General features: G+C 36.3%; 1 protein-coding gene across 1 annotated transcript; it reads right to left on the reverse strand.

Annotated features, from left to right (window-relative positions):
* Nucleotides 1-2,283: 2,283 nt before the first annotated feature.
* Nucleotides 2,284-3,982, reverse strand: LOC107788563 (protein LURP-one-related 4-like). Its single transcript, XM_016610239.2, has 3 exons — nt 3,648-3,982; nt 2,857-3,072; nt 2,284-2,508 (listed from the first exon to the last, which is right to left on the reverse strand). The coding sequence occupies exons 1-3, from the start codon at nt 3,798-3,800 to the stop codon at nt 2,398-2,400; spliced, it is 480 nt and encodes a 159-aa protein (XP_016465725.2). The 5' UTR covers nt 3,801-3,982; the 3' UTR covers nt 2,284-2,397.
* Nucleotides 3,983-17,504: the final 13,522 nt, after the last annotated feature.

Raw genomic sequence — 17,504 nt, forward strand, 5'->3', positions numbered from 1 at the left:
TAAAAATATTTATCATTTACTCTATGAGTTTTATCTTTACAATTTCATTAAAGAAAGTTTTATGGGTAATTAAGTTAATTGATTATGGTTGGTTTGCCTGACAGTGGTGTCCTGCGCCATCACGGCCTTTTTGGATTTTGGGTCGTGACATCTATGATGCATAATTTCTTATTTTATTGAACTAACTAAAATAAAATTAACATTCTATCAATTTTATGAACTCACTTTGTGTCAAACACTTTGTTTAATGTTTTTTTAAAAAAATTTTAAGACGGTATATTTATTGATATAAGAAACACACGCTTTATAACACGTGCAAAGCGCGTATCCTATGACTAGTCTATATCTATACTATAGTAAAAGCACGAATGCCCTTAGCGAAATGTCGTTCGCCTTTATAACACGTATACCATACTACACATTAAACAACATTTTTCATTTAATTATTTATATGAATGATTAAATTAGGAGTTTAAACTATGTAGAAACTATGTAATTAGGAGTTTATACATAGGAGTTTAAGCACAAAGATAATGAAATGTTAATATTAGGAGTTTATTTAGGAATTAGATTAAACTATGTAGAAACTCCTCATATATAGGTATCTAAACATACTTTTGTCATTTAATTTATTATTAGGAGCTACTATTATGGTAAATATTTGTAGTTAATTTTAAAGTAGAGTTGGAGATATTTTGTGAATGACGATAATATCATTAACCACAACTATAAATAGGTGTGTTTGAAAAGCTCTATATATTTATTAAGCGAGAAAAACTAATTAAGATTATCTTATTAATTCTACTAATGTTTAGATTTTAGTTTGGTGAACTTCGAATTCAATTAGAGTTGTGTCCACTTAAATGTTTTTGATAAAATCAATAATGAACAATATTCTTTGTATTCAAATTGCTTATGGCATTCTTTTGAGACACTAAGGAAGAAGCTAGGGGTTGATCAAAACCGAGTTAAACATATGTGTTGTTTGGATTTATATTTTATATCAATATTTTATTCTAGAGTTTTATCCTATTAGTTTTTGCGTTATATATTTGAAAATTTTGTACGGCAAGACTTCTTTTTTTATCGTTCTATCTAAATGGTAATATTATTCGTTTTCAAGAACTTACACTTTTTAAATTCTTATTTTATAATTCATATATATTATTTAATAATATTTTTTGATTTGTTAAAATTATATATTTATTGATATAGGTACACATGCAATGCGATTAAAAGCGCAAAGAACCTTAGGGAAATAATGTTCACCTTTTTTAGCATTCAAAAAAAAGTAACACTACTTTATTGATGTTTTCTTTAACACTGATGACTTATTTAAAGTATCTGAGCAGTTGATGAAGCATTTTATTTAAAGTATTTTATCCTAAGTTCTACTTTTCGGGGAAATTGACCTTCTGCCTATGCGTACGACTACGAACACAATGAATAATTATATATATTATGTACTGTATATTTAATTGACTTTTTAGTAATGAAAGTACCTATAATATACGGCTGAGAAATATTTTTTGTATTTGTAGATTAACATTAGATATTTTTAATTTTACTAGACAACAACAACCGGTAAAATCTCATAAGTGGGGTATGGGAAAGATAATGTGTACGCAGACCTTACCCCTACCGAGAGAGTAGAAAGGTTGTTTCCGATAGACCTTCGGCTCAAGAAAACGAAAAGAGACAATATATCAGTACCATTAACAGAAATCATAGAAATAATAACACGATCATAAGAACCAGAAAATAGATGAAAAACAGACAATTGACAATACATGTATATTAAATTCAAAAATCTATTAGCATTTTGATTATTGTATTGAAAAAATAGGTTTTAGAAGCCATGGAACTTTGCCACAAAATACAATTTGTATTAGTGGCGACAAAGGTTGCACTACATCTCAGGCTATTATGGCGACTAGCATTGTCACTAAAAGTAAAATAGTAATGGTGACAACTAGGTCGCTGGTAGAAGAGGCAACCCAATCCCAAAGGTAGAGATAATTAGTGGCGACTCTCTGGCCTTTTCTAACGACTTTGTTTGCCACAAATAGTCTAATTTCTTGTAGCTCAAGAGTTTTCACGTCTTGAAATCGTAATTTACTGGTTATACGCACAAGGCTAATTTTGACCATTAAACTAAGACTTCAATTTAAATAGGATCATTAATAACAAAAAAAGAAAGAAAAAAAAGAAATCAAACACACAACACATTCTTAAATTAGAATGGTGGTTCACATGGATCTAGAACACGATGAATTTTGAAACTCTATAGGATTTTTTCGGATATCATATAAAATGAAACGATACGGAGAAGATTAGTATGACTAGTGTGATATCGCATTATTAGCATAACACTCATAATTTTCCATGAATCAAACCTCATACTGTCACAAGAGCCACAATTAACAAGTGATCTATATTTGGTTCAACTTCAAGAGTTAACACATCATCACCATAGGCAAATCCTCTTGACGATCGCTTCTGTTTTACCTACAAATAAATCACCAAAAAATTAAGAAGTAACTTTTGCTTCTAAATGATCTCTCTCTCTCTCTCTCTCTCTCTCTCTCTCTCTCTCTCTCTCTCTCTCTCTCTCTCTCTCTCTCTCTCTCTCTCTCTCTCTCTCTCTCTCTCTCTCTATATATATATATATATATATATATATATATATATATATATATATATATATATATATATATATATATATTAACTAAAAGATAACTTTAGGTAACTGTCTATAGTTTCAACATATATAAGTTATATTCTAGTGTCATCGTATATAAGTTATATTCATATAATTCTATGAATGCAAATATTTAAAGAATTCTACATACTAACCTCTGCAACTTGGCCAGCATTATTTGTAATTTTAAATGATGATTTTTTGTCAAATTGTTGAATCTTGTAGCAGCTATTTCCTACATTTTTATTACACCCAACATTACACATGACATCTTCTCTTGAAAACATGATATTCCTCCTTACTTGAAACAGTGGCCTCCCTTTATTTCCACCACATGCATACCCATTCCAACGACCAAACATTCGTAGTTTCTGAAAAAATAGTTAAACAAATAATACATATAGTTAGTTTCCAATTTGTGGATATCTACTGCATACAAAACTTACAAAAAAATTGTGAAATTCTTTCATCTACCACTAAGAAGTATGGTGGGACTGATGAAATGCTTCAGTCTTAACTAGAAATCTCTGATTTAAGACTTGAAAACGGAAGCACTCCCCGGCTCCCCCTTTAGTGAGCCTACACATAGAGGCGGAGCTAGTATACACCTTACGAGTTCGGCCGAAACTAGTAGCTTTGGTCAAATCTATGTATTTGTCTTAATAAATTTGTTGAATATGTACAAATTATTAATTTAGAACTAGTAACTTAACATACTACAATCATGGCTCCGTCTCTGCCTACTCATCACGTAAACCCGAATTAGGTGGACCGTTAGATTTCAGATACCGGATGCATACAACAACAACAATAAAATACCCAGTTTATTCTCACAGGTAGGGTTTGAGAAGGATAACGTGTACGCAAATCTTACTGGATAGTTCGTTTCCAATCGGCTGTTTTAGATATTCGGATGCATAAAAAAAGAATTGTTGTTATCTTTTACCTCTCTTTTAATGGAGAAGAGAACTTGGCCATTGAGATCCATGAGACAAACTTCATTTCTACAACTTTCTTGGTAATTATCAACTCTAAATACAATATCACCTTTGGAATTAAAGACAGTACAACCATTTCCATGGAAAACTAAAGATTTCATCCATATTGTAAATGTTTCTCTTATGGATTTCACATAAGGAGAGGATGAAGGAGAAGGAGAAGGAGAAGATTGCTCTAAAGTTTATGGATAAATTTTAGTCATTGAATTAATCAGCTTGAATATGAAATGAGAAAGAGAAGAAGAAACTGGATTTTGTTTCGGAATATTTTCCTACAAAGAACAAATGATGGTATTGAAAGGGTTTATATAATAATATACATGGGCTAAGTTAGAGTGCCGGGAACGAGTTAAGTCGAGCGCAGTAATTTTGGTTCAAACTTTATATTTGTTGTAAAAATATTATTAAATATATATAAATTAAATTATTAATATAGAACATAACAATTTAAAAGGATCAGAATCCACGCTTAAAATCATGGTTCCGCTTTTAATAATATACTATAATATATATGCTGCAAAACTTGACTTAAAAACATATAAATTGTGCACATTTTTGTCGAACTTTGACTAGGATTTCTTGATTTTTTTGTTTGTTCTTTGTAGTTTGTCTCCTTTGGCAGAAAAATATAGTAATTGTTTCTTTTTATTAATGTGTCCTTTTCTATACCCTACACACATTGATGATTTTCACCGTGTTTTGCAAGTCTTCTGATGTGATAGACACTATGGACACCCCACTCAAAGCTAAGATGCTGATTTTCTTGTTGTAAGTCAGAAAACATAGTTAAATTCAAAATTTAAAGTTTATATATTTTTATAATATCATCAAGTTAATATATAATAATATTTAAGTTTATATTGAAACATTTATTGATACTTGATGAATTTATTAATACATATATAATTTCCAGCAAAAGTTACTTTGATCATATAAACCTATATATTGGCACTACGGATCTTCCCTAGTCAAAATTAAATTTTATGAGTTATAAACTTAGTGAACTCATTATCTTCGATACAATATATATATACGTATTATATTAAACTATCATTAAAATTTTAACAGATTAATATAAAATTCTGAAGGCATCATTACATAAGTGCATAGAGATCAGTGGTGAAAAAATAGAAGTTAAACCCATCTGGTTCCCCCTCTCTAGACTCGACATCAAATACTGAATTTTGTTGAAACCGTAAATTAATTAAATATTTATAAATTTATACCAGAGAATTCAAAAATATAAAAAAATGACACTTTAGTTTGAACTACCTATGACATCATTAAAATTTAATAATATAGTTGAAGTATAATATTCTATATTTGTGTTCTATTCATTGTTACGATGTGCTATCGATGCGACAATTAGAGTTGAATTAATTCACTTAAAGTCAAAAAAGAGAGCATAGACAAAGTAAAAAGAAAAGAAAAACGAAAGCACTTTTATCTACTTGGGAATAAAAATATTTAATCATGGATTATAGTAGTAAGATAGTCGTTTATTGCTGGATTGCATCATTAGTCATTAGTAATTGCTCATAATTTGATTGGGTTTGATATATATAAATTGATGGTGACCAACTACGTACAGCTTTTTCTATCCCTTTTTCAGTGGGAAAAATTAAAGTACAATGATGTCGTCAAAAGGAGTAACACTCCACATTTTAATACTATTAGGGGTCTTTTAGTAGAATAGATAAGAATAATACTCCATCCGTTTCAATTTATGTGAACTCGGCAAGGAATTTAAGAAAAGAGAGAAGACTTTTAAATTTGTGGTGTAAAATGAGGCACATATATTTTGTGTGACTATAAATCATTGCATAAATATAAATTATTTCCAAATAAGGAAAAACATCATTCTTTTTGACACAGACTAAAAAAAAAATAAGTTCACATAAATTAAAACGGAGGGAGTACTAAATACGGTGTATTGGTAACATTAGAATTAATAGTGATAAAATTAGTTATGTTGGAATTATTTTTTATCCACTATTTAGTTTGGTATATTAAAATTAACATGCATTGCATAGGGATGTATACATGCTCATCCTCCTCCTCATTTTTCTTCTTCTTCTTCTTCTTCTTCTTCCTTCCAAGCAAAGGGTCTATTGGAAATAATATTTCTACCTTCACCTGATAGAGGTAAGGTCTACGTACATACTATTTTTCCCAGACCCATCTGTTGAAAATATACTAGGTCAGTTGTTGTTGTATAGAATAATACCAGGGAGTATAACTAATACATGTGTTAGTTATACATAAATTAAAAAACACTAACAAATAGGGGAATACTAATATCAAAGTTAATACATGTATTATTTTTACCTGATACATCCTACCAAATGACTCCTTAGTGCACTATAATCATGGTCATATTTTAAAAAAAATATTTTGGCATTAAGAGTTCACTGGCCCGAATAATGCAATTCACGAAAAAATAGATATAATCATAAATTTGTGTTTTATGATCACAAAACGCCATAAAATAAACCTGAAAGACATGGTAAAACAATGAGTATTGATCACTAGGCCATTTTTTATGAACTTGTAAAATTTCAGGCCAATCAGAGTCCGTCAAAAAAATTCTATAAAATTAACATGTACAAATACACACAAAAAAGTGGATATAATTATAAATTTGTGTTGTATGACCTCGAAACGCCATAAAATAAACTCAAAAGTCATTGTGAAGCAATGAATATTGGTCAGCAGGTCATTTCTATGGATCGAAGAAATTTCAAACTAATCGAAGTCCTTTAAAAATAATTTACAAATTCAGCATGTACTAATACATACGAAAAAATAGATATAATCACAATTCATGTTGCATGACCACAAAATGCAATAAAATAAATTCAAAAGTCATGGCGAAGTAATGAGTACTGGTCATTAGGTCGATTCCATAGACCTAAGAAATTTCAGACAAATCAGAGTATCAAAAGAATTTCTATAAAATCAACATATACTAATGTACACAAAAAATAGAATAATCACAAATTCATATTGCAAGACCATGAAACGCCATAAAATGAACCTGAAGTTTGTAATAAAATTTGTACTGGTGAAGTTTGTAATAGTGAAGCAATGAGTACTGATCACTAGGCCGTTTCCTATAGACCTACAATATTTTAAGCCAATCAGAATCCGTCAAAATTTTATTACAAAATCAGCATGTACGAATACACAAGAAAAGGTAGATATAATTATAAATTCGTGTTGCATGACCTCGAAATCCCAAAAAATAAACTCGAAGGCGTTTTAGGGCCATAAAACTGAAATTCCATCGATTCTTAGATTTTCGTATTTTATAGCCATGCCTTCTGCACGGGCCCGAGCGGCTAGGCACGGATCGCCTAAAATGTTGCTTGACCATCAAAATCGACCTAAGGAACAATAGTCACTGCCTCGTCGTGACCGTTCCACATGTTTTGGCATTTTAGGGCCATAAAACTGGAATTCTGCCCGATTCTCAGATTTTCGTATATTATAGCCCACGCCTTCCGCATGAGCCTGGGCGGCCGGACCCGAATCGCCTAAAAATTTGCCGGACCATCAAAAATGACCTAAGGAACAATAGTCACCTCCTCACCATGATCGTTCCTCTTTTTTGGCGTCTAAGGGCCATAAAACTGGAATTCCGCTAGATTCTCAGATTTTCGTGTTCTATAGCCTACGCCTTCTACATGGTCCTGGACGACCATACCCAGTCGCCTAAACTTTTGCTGGCCCACAAAAAATAACCTAAGTAATAATAGTCACTGCCTCTCCATACCCATTACTCATTTTTTGATATTTTAGGGCCATAAAACTAGAATTCCACCAGATTTTTAAATTTTAGCGTGCTATAACCCACCCCTTCTACATGGCCCGGGTGGCCGGACCCGGATCATCTAAAATTTTGCCTGACCATATAAAACAACCTAAGGAAAAATATTCACCACCTCACCATGACCGTTTCTCTTTTTTGGTATTTTAGGGCCATAAAACAGGAATTCATCCCGGTCCCCAGATTTTCTAGTTCTATAGCCCACGCCTTCTGCATGCGTCCACGCAGCCAGAACCGGATCGCCTAAAATTTTGCTAGACAATCAAAAATGACCTACGGAACAATAGTCACCACCTCGCCATGAGGGTTCCTCATATTTTAGCATTTTAGGGCCATACAATTAAAATTCCTCATAATTCTTAGATTTTCGTATGTTATAGCCCACAACTTCAGCATGGGCCCGTTCGACCGGAACTGGACCCGGATCGCCTAAAATATTTTCGGACTATCACAAACGATCTAAGAAACAATAGTCACCGCCTCGCCATGACCGTTATCCATTTTATGTCATTTTTGTAACGACCTGACCGGTCGTTTTGCGCTCTAGCACATCGTTCCGTGGTTTGATATCTTGAGTAGCTTCACTTCAGGTATTATGACTTGTACGTGTGATCGGAATTGAATTTCGGAAAGTTCGGAGTTGATTTGGAAAGAAAATTCGAATTTCGAAAGTTTAAGTTGGAAGAATTGACTAAGGTTTGGATTTTGAGTAAACTACCTCGGAATTGGGATTAGAAGGTTCCAACAGATTTGTATGATGATATTGGACTTGGGCATATGTTCGGGTTGAGTATCGGATTATTCGGGAGCATTTCGGCGCTTATTATGAAAGGTTGCCATTTTGAAGGTTTAAGAACTTCTTAAGTTTGATTTGAGGTGGACCTTGATGTTATCGATATCCGGTTGGTATTCTGAGCCTTGGAATAGGTTTGTCTTGTGATTTATGACTTGTGCGCAAAGTTTGGCGTCATTCTAGAATGTTTTGATATGGTTCGAACGCGTTCGTCAAAGTTTGAAAGTTTGAAAGCTAAATGAGGATTTCGATCGTCAATTCGTAGTTCCAATGTTGTTTGATATGATTTGAAGGCTCGATTAGGTCCGTATGGTATTTTAGGACTTGTTGGTAAGTTTGATTGAGGTCCCGGGGCCCTCGGGTGGATTCTGGATGGTTAACGATCGATTTTTGGACGTAAGGAGAAGTTGGAAAATCTGGTTGCTGGTGTAACCGCTTCTACGGAAGACTCATCGCAAAAGCGAGGAAGTGGACTGCAGAAGTGGATGGGAGTGAACTGGGCAGAGGCCGCAGGTGCGAAGGAATTCCCGCACCTGCGAGATCGCAAATGCGACTGTTGGAGCGCAGAAGCGGAGGTTGGCGACAAAGGCCTGGGCCGCAGAAGCGGAAAAGGAGGCGCAATTGTGCGAGCGCAGAAGCGCGTAAGGCTCATAAAAGCAGAAGCGCAGGTGCGCTACTTGGGACGCAGAAGCGAGGGCCGTTGGGTTGTGCTGAAGTCGCACCAGCAACAGATTATCTGCAGGTGCAGAGCGCAGAAGCGGCTACTGTTCCGTAGGTGTGAAGGTCGGGCTGGGTAGTGTGTTCTTTTAAAACGGGGATTTGGCCCATTTTTATCTCATTTCGTCCATGGAAGCCGATTTTGGAGAACTTTTGGAGTGCCATCTTCATCAACTATAATGAGTTTTAGAGCGATAGGCATCAGTTTGAGGTGTTAGAGAGACTTTGGAGCCGGTTATAGAATTTTGGAGCGAGGTAAGTCTCTTGTCTAACCTTGTGAGGGGCAAACTACCTCTAGGTGATATTTATTATTGTGTGCAACTAGTTGTAGGTGCTACGTACGCACAAGGTGACGAGAGTCCGTACGTAGCTAAAGCATGATTATGTCCGGGTAGACTTAGGACTTTATCATATAATATTTAAATTGTTTGGACTCATTTTGTTAGTTTAATAAATTGAAATTCTAACTAAAAAATGGATTTGGAAAACAAATAAATATATTATGCTGAGCTTTATCACCTTGAGTTGTTGCCAAGATATTTGATAAATGTAAAGGGGTGTACTTATTATTGTGCTCATGTACTGTATTGTAAACACGTGTCTTGTAATTCGGTAACTTCCTTTCTTGTGGAGCGGGCCGAATGCCTCGGCAGTATATAAATGCATCTATGGTTCGTGCTGCACGATCCTCGGGAGTGTACACATTATCGGACCGAACGACCTCGGCAGAATCGTGCGTGATATCTCTAGAAGTCCGAATATTTATAAGATAAACCTTCCACTGATGCCCGAAATTTTATGGTATTTCTTATTTATTTAGTATTGACACTTGGCATTTTCTAAGATATTAAGATAGAATACAAGATCGATAAATTTATGATTTAAAAGAAATAATTGGAACATTATGAAATTACAGATTTACTCCACTATTACTGTGCACTTCATATATGTTATGAATTATCATATTATTTACTTGGACCTCTAGTAAGTGTCGATGTCGACCTTTCGTTACTACTTCTCCGGAGTTAGGCTAGATACTTATTAGGTACGCGTTTATTTACATGCTCATGCTGCACTTCTGCACTAAATGTGCAGGATCTGACAGGTCATTTAGTGATCATCTTAGTGCGTAGGCGCATCTATTGAGAAGACTTTATGTGAGCTGTATCTCAGGCTACGCATCGCAGTTCACCGAGTCTCCATCGTACTATTTATTTTATCCTGTCTTATTTACATTCTGGACAGATGTTGTATTATCATTGTACTCCTTAGAAAATGCTCATGTACTTGTGACACCGGATTTTTGGGGTTCCTACGGGTTGTTCGTAATTGTAGTTGTGAAAATATTATCATTTACCCTGCAAATTCTATTTCAAAAGATTTAATTTATGAAAATTATGATTTCAAAATACTAAAATGAGTAATTAAGTTGATCATTCACTGTTGGCTTGCCTAAAGGTGATGTTAGGCACCATCACGACCTTTAGTAGATTTTGGGTCGTGACAACTTAGTATCAGAGAGTTAGGTTCAAATGGGAGTTGTCACACCTCCTTTTTCCCGAGGGATAGGGAAGTTTTTCCAATTAAAGTGACATTAATCGAAATAGAATTATTTATTTATTTCAGAATCGCCACTTGGAATAATTTATGGTGTCCCGAGTCACCGGTTTATTTTAAATACCAAATCGAGGAAATTGACTCTTATTTATGATCTGCGAACACAGAAGATTGGGTAAGGAATTCTGTTAACCCGGTAGAAGGTGTGAGGCACTCCCGAGTTTTGTGGTTTTAGCACGGTCGTTTAACTATTAATAATTGGCCTAAATATCTGATTTATTACACGTTTAAAACCTATTGTGCAATTTTAACTTTCTAACCACTTTTAATTATTTATGGAGTTTATTTAAATAAGTCGCGATGTCACGCACTTATTATTTTTGAATACATTGCGAATCACGTCACATGAAATGCACCCGCGATTTATAACATGTTTAGTTTTATTATTAATTCGAAGTTATGGCCGAGTCACGTGAAACGCACACTCGAATTGGGGACTATGTATCTGACTATGCCACGGAAACCGTACCCATAGTCATGATGACAAGCTACAAATGTTTATAAGATAATTATTTTTCTAAAAGCTGAATATCAAGTGTGCAGGCTCAAATATTGCCGAGGAACTGCTTATAATTTGATCAAATGGGATTGCCAGATGATGGGCTTAATAGGTGAGATCAAAAGGATTTAACGAAAAGTTACGTGACTGATCTAAATTGCTCATTGAAGCTACGTCGGGACATCAGTTATGTCTATTGGCTTAGTTGCACTTCCCCTTTTTGAAAATTGTTTAATCCTACATGGTTAGAATGGCATAATGATATTAAAATTCAGCCATCAGTGCCAGACAAACACATTCTATGATCAAGTGATTCTATACCATACATAATCAAAGGAATCTGACAATTAGCTTCATAAATTACAAGATACACTAATCTACAACAACAACAACAATTCAGTATAATCCCACTAGTGGGGTCTGGGGAGGGTAGTGTGTACGCAGACCTTACACCTACCATGAGGTAGAGAGGCTGTTTCCAATAGACCCTCGGCATCCTTCCCTCCAAGAACTCCCCACCTTGCTCTTGGGGTGACTCGAACTCACAACCTCTTGGTTGGAAGTGGAGGTTGCTTACCATCAGAGCAACCCCTCTTATCGATTTATGCTTCCATTACACATTCTCCATAGAAAACACATACACATCTCCAGGCTATATAGTTTTCATTTCGTCCAAATAGCTTCTCGATTTACCAGGATTGGATTATTCCGGCAAATCAGAATCTAGTGCATATTATTCCAAAATGAACAAAGTCACAAGACCGAGGTTTAACAGCTAAATTTAGAGAGGGTGCACATATCATCAACTACACCTCAAAAATAACATTTGATATTCACAGATTGTTCAACAAATCATAGAACTTAATTCACGATTATTGTTTAGATCTATAGCCTGTTTTAGGTATTAGCTAAACCAAACGTTGCAACGCCCATTTGAATCAAACTCACAAAATTGTCATGAGATCAGATTCCAATAAACAAGTATCACATCTCTACTGAACTTGTGGATAATCCACTTATGCTCAAACTAAATTGAGGCAACAGATTCAACAAATTGTAACAAATGAGCTAGAAACAAGTTTAGAAATTCATCATCAATCAAAGAGAAATTACAGGTTTGAGGTAATGTACCTAGGATGCAGAGAAATGATCAGAATTTGCCAAATACGGGCTATAGAAAATCAGCAGATTCGGAGCTCAGTAATGAAGTGAATCAGCAGCACTCGGCTGCAATTTGAGAGTTAAATCACTCTAAAGCCCAGAGATTGACCAAGAAATCAAAGAAAACCGAATAGCTCTTTGAAGCTACAGATCTAAACTAGCATGTTTTAAGCATTTTGGAGTATCTTCAACTGTTGCTCTTGTGTTTTTAGCTACCCTGGACTTCAAATCTCAAAAACGACACTGCAGATGGTGAGGCGAATCCATGAGTATGGCGTGTGAGAGAGAAGAGGAGGGAGAAGGCGGCGCTAGGGTTTTTCAAGAGGGGGTGTCCGTTCTCTAAGCTCTTTTTGAAAGAGAGGTCAAATTATGGTCTATTTTAGAGATGAAGGGGGATACTGGGCGGGCGGGTAGCGGGTTGGGGCGAATGGAAGGAAAATGGGCCACTAGAAACACCTACCCCAAAGCTGTAATGAGACCCCATAGCCTTCGCTTTTCTTTCTTTGTATTTTGCAAGACTAATCAATTTATTTAACACTCCTAATTCCAACTAATTTGCAAAATTAACCTAATGACCTATTTTTCTACAATTAACTAATTCATTTAGCTAACAAATGCATGTAGAGTTACTAATGTATTTTTGGTATTTTAGTGTTTTACAAATGCAATTAATTATGCAATTAAAATTTAAAAATGTAAAAATTCAAAATATTTTTGTATTTTCTTTAGGATTTAAAATTCAACTTAAAATTGCATCAAACATGAATACGCACAAAGCTAACTAGGCAAAGATATAGAAAAATAATTTAAAGCTATTGTTTTTGGATTTTTAGGAGTAATTTTATATTAGGGCAAAAATTAGGTGCTCACAGGTCTCACGAGTCATGAGCAAGTCTAGTAGAGTCTTGTAGATCGGTACAGAGACGTCTGTACTTATTTTCGAGAGGCTACAGTGCTGTTAGGAGCACTTTCCTTCTTGATTTTCTCTTCGTGCGGTTTGATTCCTTTGAGGCTTATGCTTTTATTTCCTTCCTACTCAATCTTACGCGACGTGAAGCGCGTGTTATCACTTGGACATCGAGGAGTTGTACTGGTACTACAGACATGGAGCAGGATGTTTTTCCCTGCGAGTTTGGGCATGCTATTATCGTCGCTGGAAGGATGTTCTTTTATTCCAGCTCGGTATCTGTATTCCCTATGGTTTCAAGACTCTGCACAAATTACTATGATGTTCATGCGTTGTTATTGCACGGTGTTGGTGTAATGGTGGGGTACTTGCTTATATGTAGAGGCAATGAATGACTTGAAATGAGGATTTCTCAGCTCATAATTTAGAGGTTCAGTGTTTAATTCCAGCAAAGAAAAGGCAATCGGACTATGAATATTCAGGTTTGGGTTGATAAAGTAACGAGACTTGGTATTTTTAAGCATGGTGCAATTTTTATCTGTGATGTGGTGTCGTGTCCTAGTTTGAATGTATTATGGTTCGCCGGTGTTATGGTCTTCTTTTATTTACCTACGGGGCATGGTACTGTGAAATGGTGCCTGAGAAGCGGTTGTCAGAGATAGCAGTATGTAGCGGTTTCGGGATCGAATCGGTGTTTCTAATATTGATGGCTCGAGAAAGATGATCTTCTAGGAGGTTTAGAGTTGATAGCAATTTATTAGTTCAGGTACTATAGAGATGGATTTTGATTTGAGGCAGTATTTGGGTAGCAAAGGATGAGGAAGGACATGGTGTGAGGTGTCTCGCGGTGGTTGAATTACTAGCAGGTCAAGTATGAAAAGCATAGGTCGAGCAGTTACTTGAGGGAGATAGTTTAACCGAAGTGGGAGTAGTAGAGTAGCATATGGATTATGTGGTAGGAAGCCACTTGTTTGAAGAAAGTTTAGAGCGATTTGGGAATCATGGTGGAGAAGTGACTAGGTTTATCAATTGTATTTGGGATGGTGGCTAATGCACGGAGAAAACAATGAATATGGTAGAAAGGAGTTTGCTTGAAAAGAAGAGGGTTGTGAAAACTTGATTATCGTTTTGGATGCAACATGACTTTGAGTTTGAAGTGTACTGTCAGACTTTCAGTTGATGTCAATGGGAAATGATTAGACTTGTACAACTGATGGATGAGCACGGGCTCAGGAGGGCCAACTGATTTCGTAGTAGTTGTACCCAGTGCAGCGCCGTTGGAAGACGTCGACATGGAATTCCATAGGTGGGTTATCTCATGTGAGCAGAATAGCGGCTGCATGATTTTGATAAAGTTTCTATGAAGAGTTCTACTTACTATCCAGCGAGAGGTCGAACAGGCGATCATGGCTGATAATTCGAAATGTTCATGAAAAGTTTTATAAGAAACTACAAGAAATTTGGCGCGTTAATTGTGCGAGATCATGGTAATTGGGAATGAGGAATCTTAGTGGGTTCCAGGGTTATGTAATTAAAGAATCAAGTTAAGTGGGGGAGCCCCACCGTGTACGATTGGATCACGTGGTTGTCCGTTTGACCGGTGTCTAATTATCGGTGTATTAGTGGGTTATTATAACTAAGGAAAGAAAATATCAGTGGTAACTCGAGAAAAGGATTTGAGGAATGTGTGTTATATTTGACCTTATCGATTCATGTTCAGGTTTTGAGGAGACTCAGAGTTATGCTTTTTATGGGTGTAGTGTACAAGGAAAAGAATTCAACCTGGTGCTTATTTGATAGGGTGTTCAGGTGCTAACAATGCACTAGAGTTTAGCTTATATTCGGGACCAAGTCAGAGTTAGTGACTCTCAACAGTGGTCCTAGTGGGTTCAAGGATTTAAGTGCAGTGCCTAAGGACTTGGAATGTTCTATGTCATCATTGGGTATGCAGTGCAGTATTGGAGGAAATGAAGAAATAGCTTCAGATTCGTAGAAGGTCTTGCAGAATAGGTGTACCAGTTAGAGATGTTATTGTGCGCGTAAGGATAATATGAGATGATTCATGAGTAATGAGACGATGTGTTCTCGTGATGCGGGTCACTCGGAACGAGTGTAGATTTGGTTCGTTACATTTTTGAATGGAGCTATTATTATTTCTAGGGCAAGTCAAGAATAAATTGGAATAAGTTGGGTTGGTTAGTAATGGTTGAATCAACATGATTATGGCAATGATCAGTTCCTTCAGCGTGAAGTTATACATGTGGTTTGTGGTTGTATGCGTGGGCTTGAGCGCCACCACAACTTGATTGACTTGGAGGTATTTGATTGTAATGGCATGCTATGTATAGATGGATCCCGGAAGAGTTATGGTGGTTTAAACCACGACTTGAAGTTTGTATTTTTTGCGGTTATGGAAATTTGGTTGCGTGTTGTCATCGTTCCTCTAAAATGTGTTGAGTGAAAGGGGTTCTAGGCGATGAAGTATTTATTCTATTGGTGGTTCAGGAGTTATGATAAAATTCTTGTACTCTCGTATAGCGGCATGATAGGTGCAGTGAGCAACATGGGAATTTGAAAGGTGGGGATCAAGGTTGTGGTTCAGTGTCGACAAGAAGGTCACGAGCTCGGATAAGCAGGAAGGAATTCAGATTTTCATAGTAAGTTAGTATTTTCTTTGGTGCCACCTAAGAACGACATTCTGGGTAAGAGGCCTTGTGTATTGAGTTACAGATTCTTGGTTTGCTTTATAGAATTAGTACGATTGGTGGTATCGATGTGCGGACTTTGCTACCTAAGCGGAAGGTCGTGGGAGCGTACCCCACGGGGAGAATTGTATAAGTCTGACATGTTAGTCACTTGATTGTTAAAGATTGAAATCAAGTATGGAGGTTATGGTAATATCGTAGATGCGAAAGTTTGTGCCTGAGAGGCGTTCTATTCCTTGGGCTATGGACCATGTAAGTTGTTCCGGATTTGACGATTGTTCTTATGCGTCATGAATAGGTCATTGTGGATCCTTGAAAGGTTATTAGCCCAGTATGGTATGATCAGAATCGGCTTGAAGTACGTTGATGAGTCTAAATGTGGATGTGTGCTCTTTACCAGGCCGGGTGTGTTCATTCAGCATAGCATTTCTTATGGAGGAGTCTTCAGACATTGGATGTTATTTTCGTCGCCAGCTATTTCATGTAATACTCTATTGTGCCATGTGGGTTGTGAGATGTCTTGATTATTCGCACATCTGTTGAGGTCCCACGTAGCTATGGTGTTATGTGAGAAGGATGGCTCTCGAGATGCAGATCATATATCACACCTTAGTTGTGCTTGGGCTTCATAGCGTATGGCGCTATCCGTCCCCCCAGGATTTGTATTATGCACTTGGCGTGCTTGTGGTCGATATCCGGGCATTTTTTAAGTATAAGTACTATGACTTGATGTGTGCTTTCTTCTTGATTGTTATGTGTGGATCGAATGGCACTCCGCCACGGGTATATTGTTTGGATCGGGTTGCACGCCGCAACATTGTCATGTTTGGATCGGGTTGCATGCTGCAATAGTGTCACATTGGATCGGGTTGCACGTCGCGGCAGTGAGATGTTGAGCATAGTTCCTTAGACTTATTTTGTGTGCCTTGTTTTTCATCCCTGAGGTAGGTTCATAGTACCTTTTCAGTCATTCTATTCGTTACGCGGGCTGGGTAATTCCCTGCCCGAGTTTGTTCTACCTTTTGAGTTATATTCGAGTTTGTAGCTTGTTGGTGCATTGTTGGTGTCATATGAGATTTTGACAGTGTTTGAGATGGCTTATTGCCAGAGCAGCTTGTACTGGGCGAGATGCAGTTATTGGACCTGGGATCAGTGCGATCAGATTTATATAAGTTATATTAAAAAGCAAATATCGCTATTCAGTTCAGAATGAGGTAATGATTCTTGTCGGGGGGGATACTCAATAATTTGTTGATTCGGCAGGTGGTATGAGTTTCTACACATCTTTTTCGTCGTGGCAGTATTGCGAGAGTTGGAATATGGCTTATATGTGTTATGAGGTGTACTGCGGGCACGAGGTTCGTGAGATTGCGACTATCATGGTCGGAAGATATTATTATGCTCAAGCGACTTATGTGGTGCATGGTGTGATTTCAGCGTTAGAGCATGGTCATGTTGGGTACAATGTCTAGTGATTGATGCAGTGTTCGTATGTTGGAATCAGGTCTTGTAGAGAATTCTGGATGTCGAAAGTTGGTTCTAAGGCTTATTGAATAAATAAAAGGGGAGGATCTTCA

Source organism: Nicotiana tabacum, chromosome 15, assembly GCF_000715075.1.
Source record: "Nicotiana tabacum cultivar K326 chromosome 15, ASM71507v2, whole genome shotgun sequence".
NCBI classification, from domain to species: Eukaryota; Viridiplantae; Streptophyta; class Magnoliopsida; order Solanales; family Solanaceae; genus Nicotiana; species Nicotiana tabacum.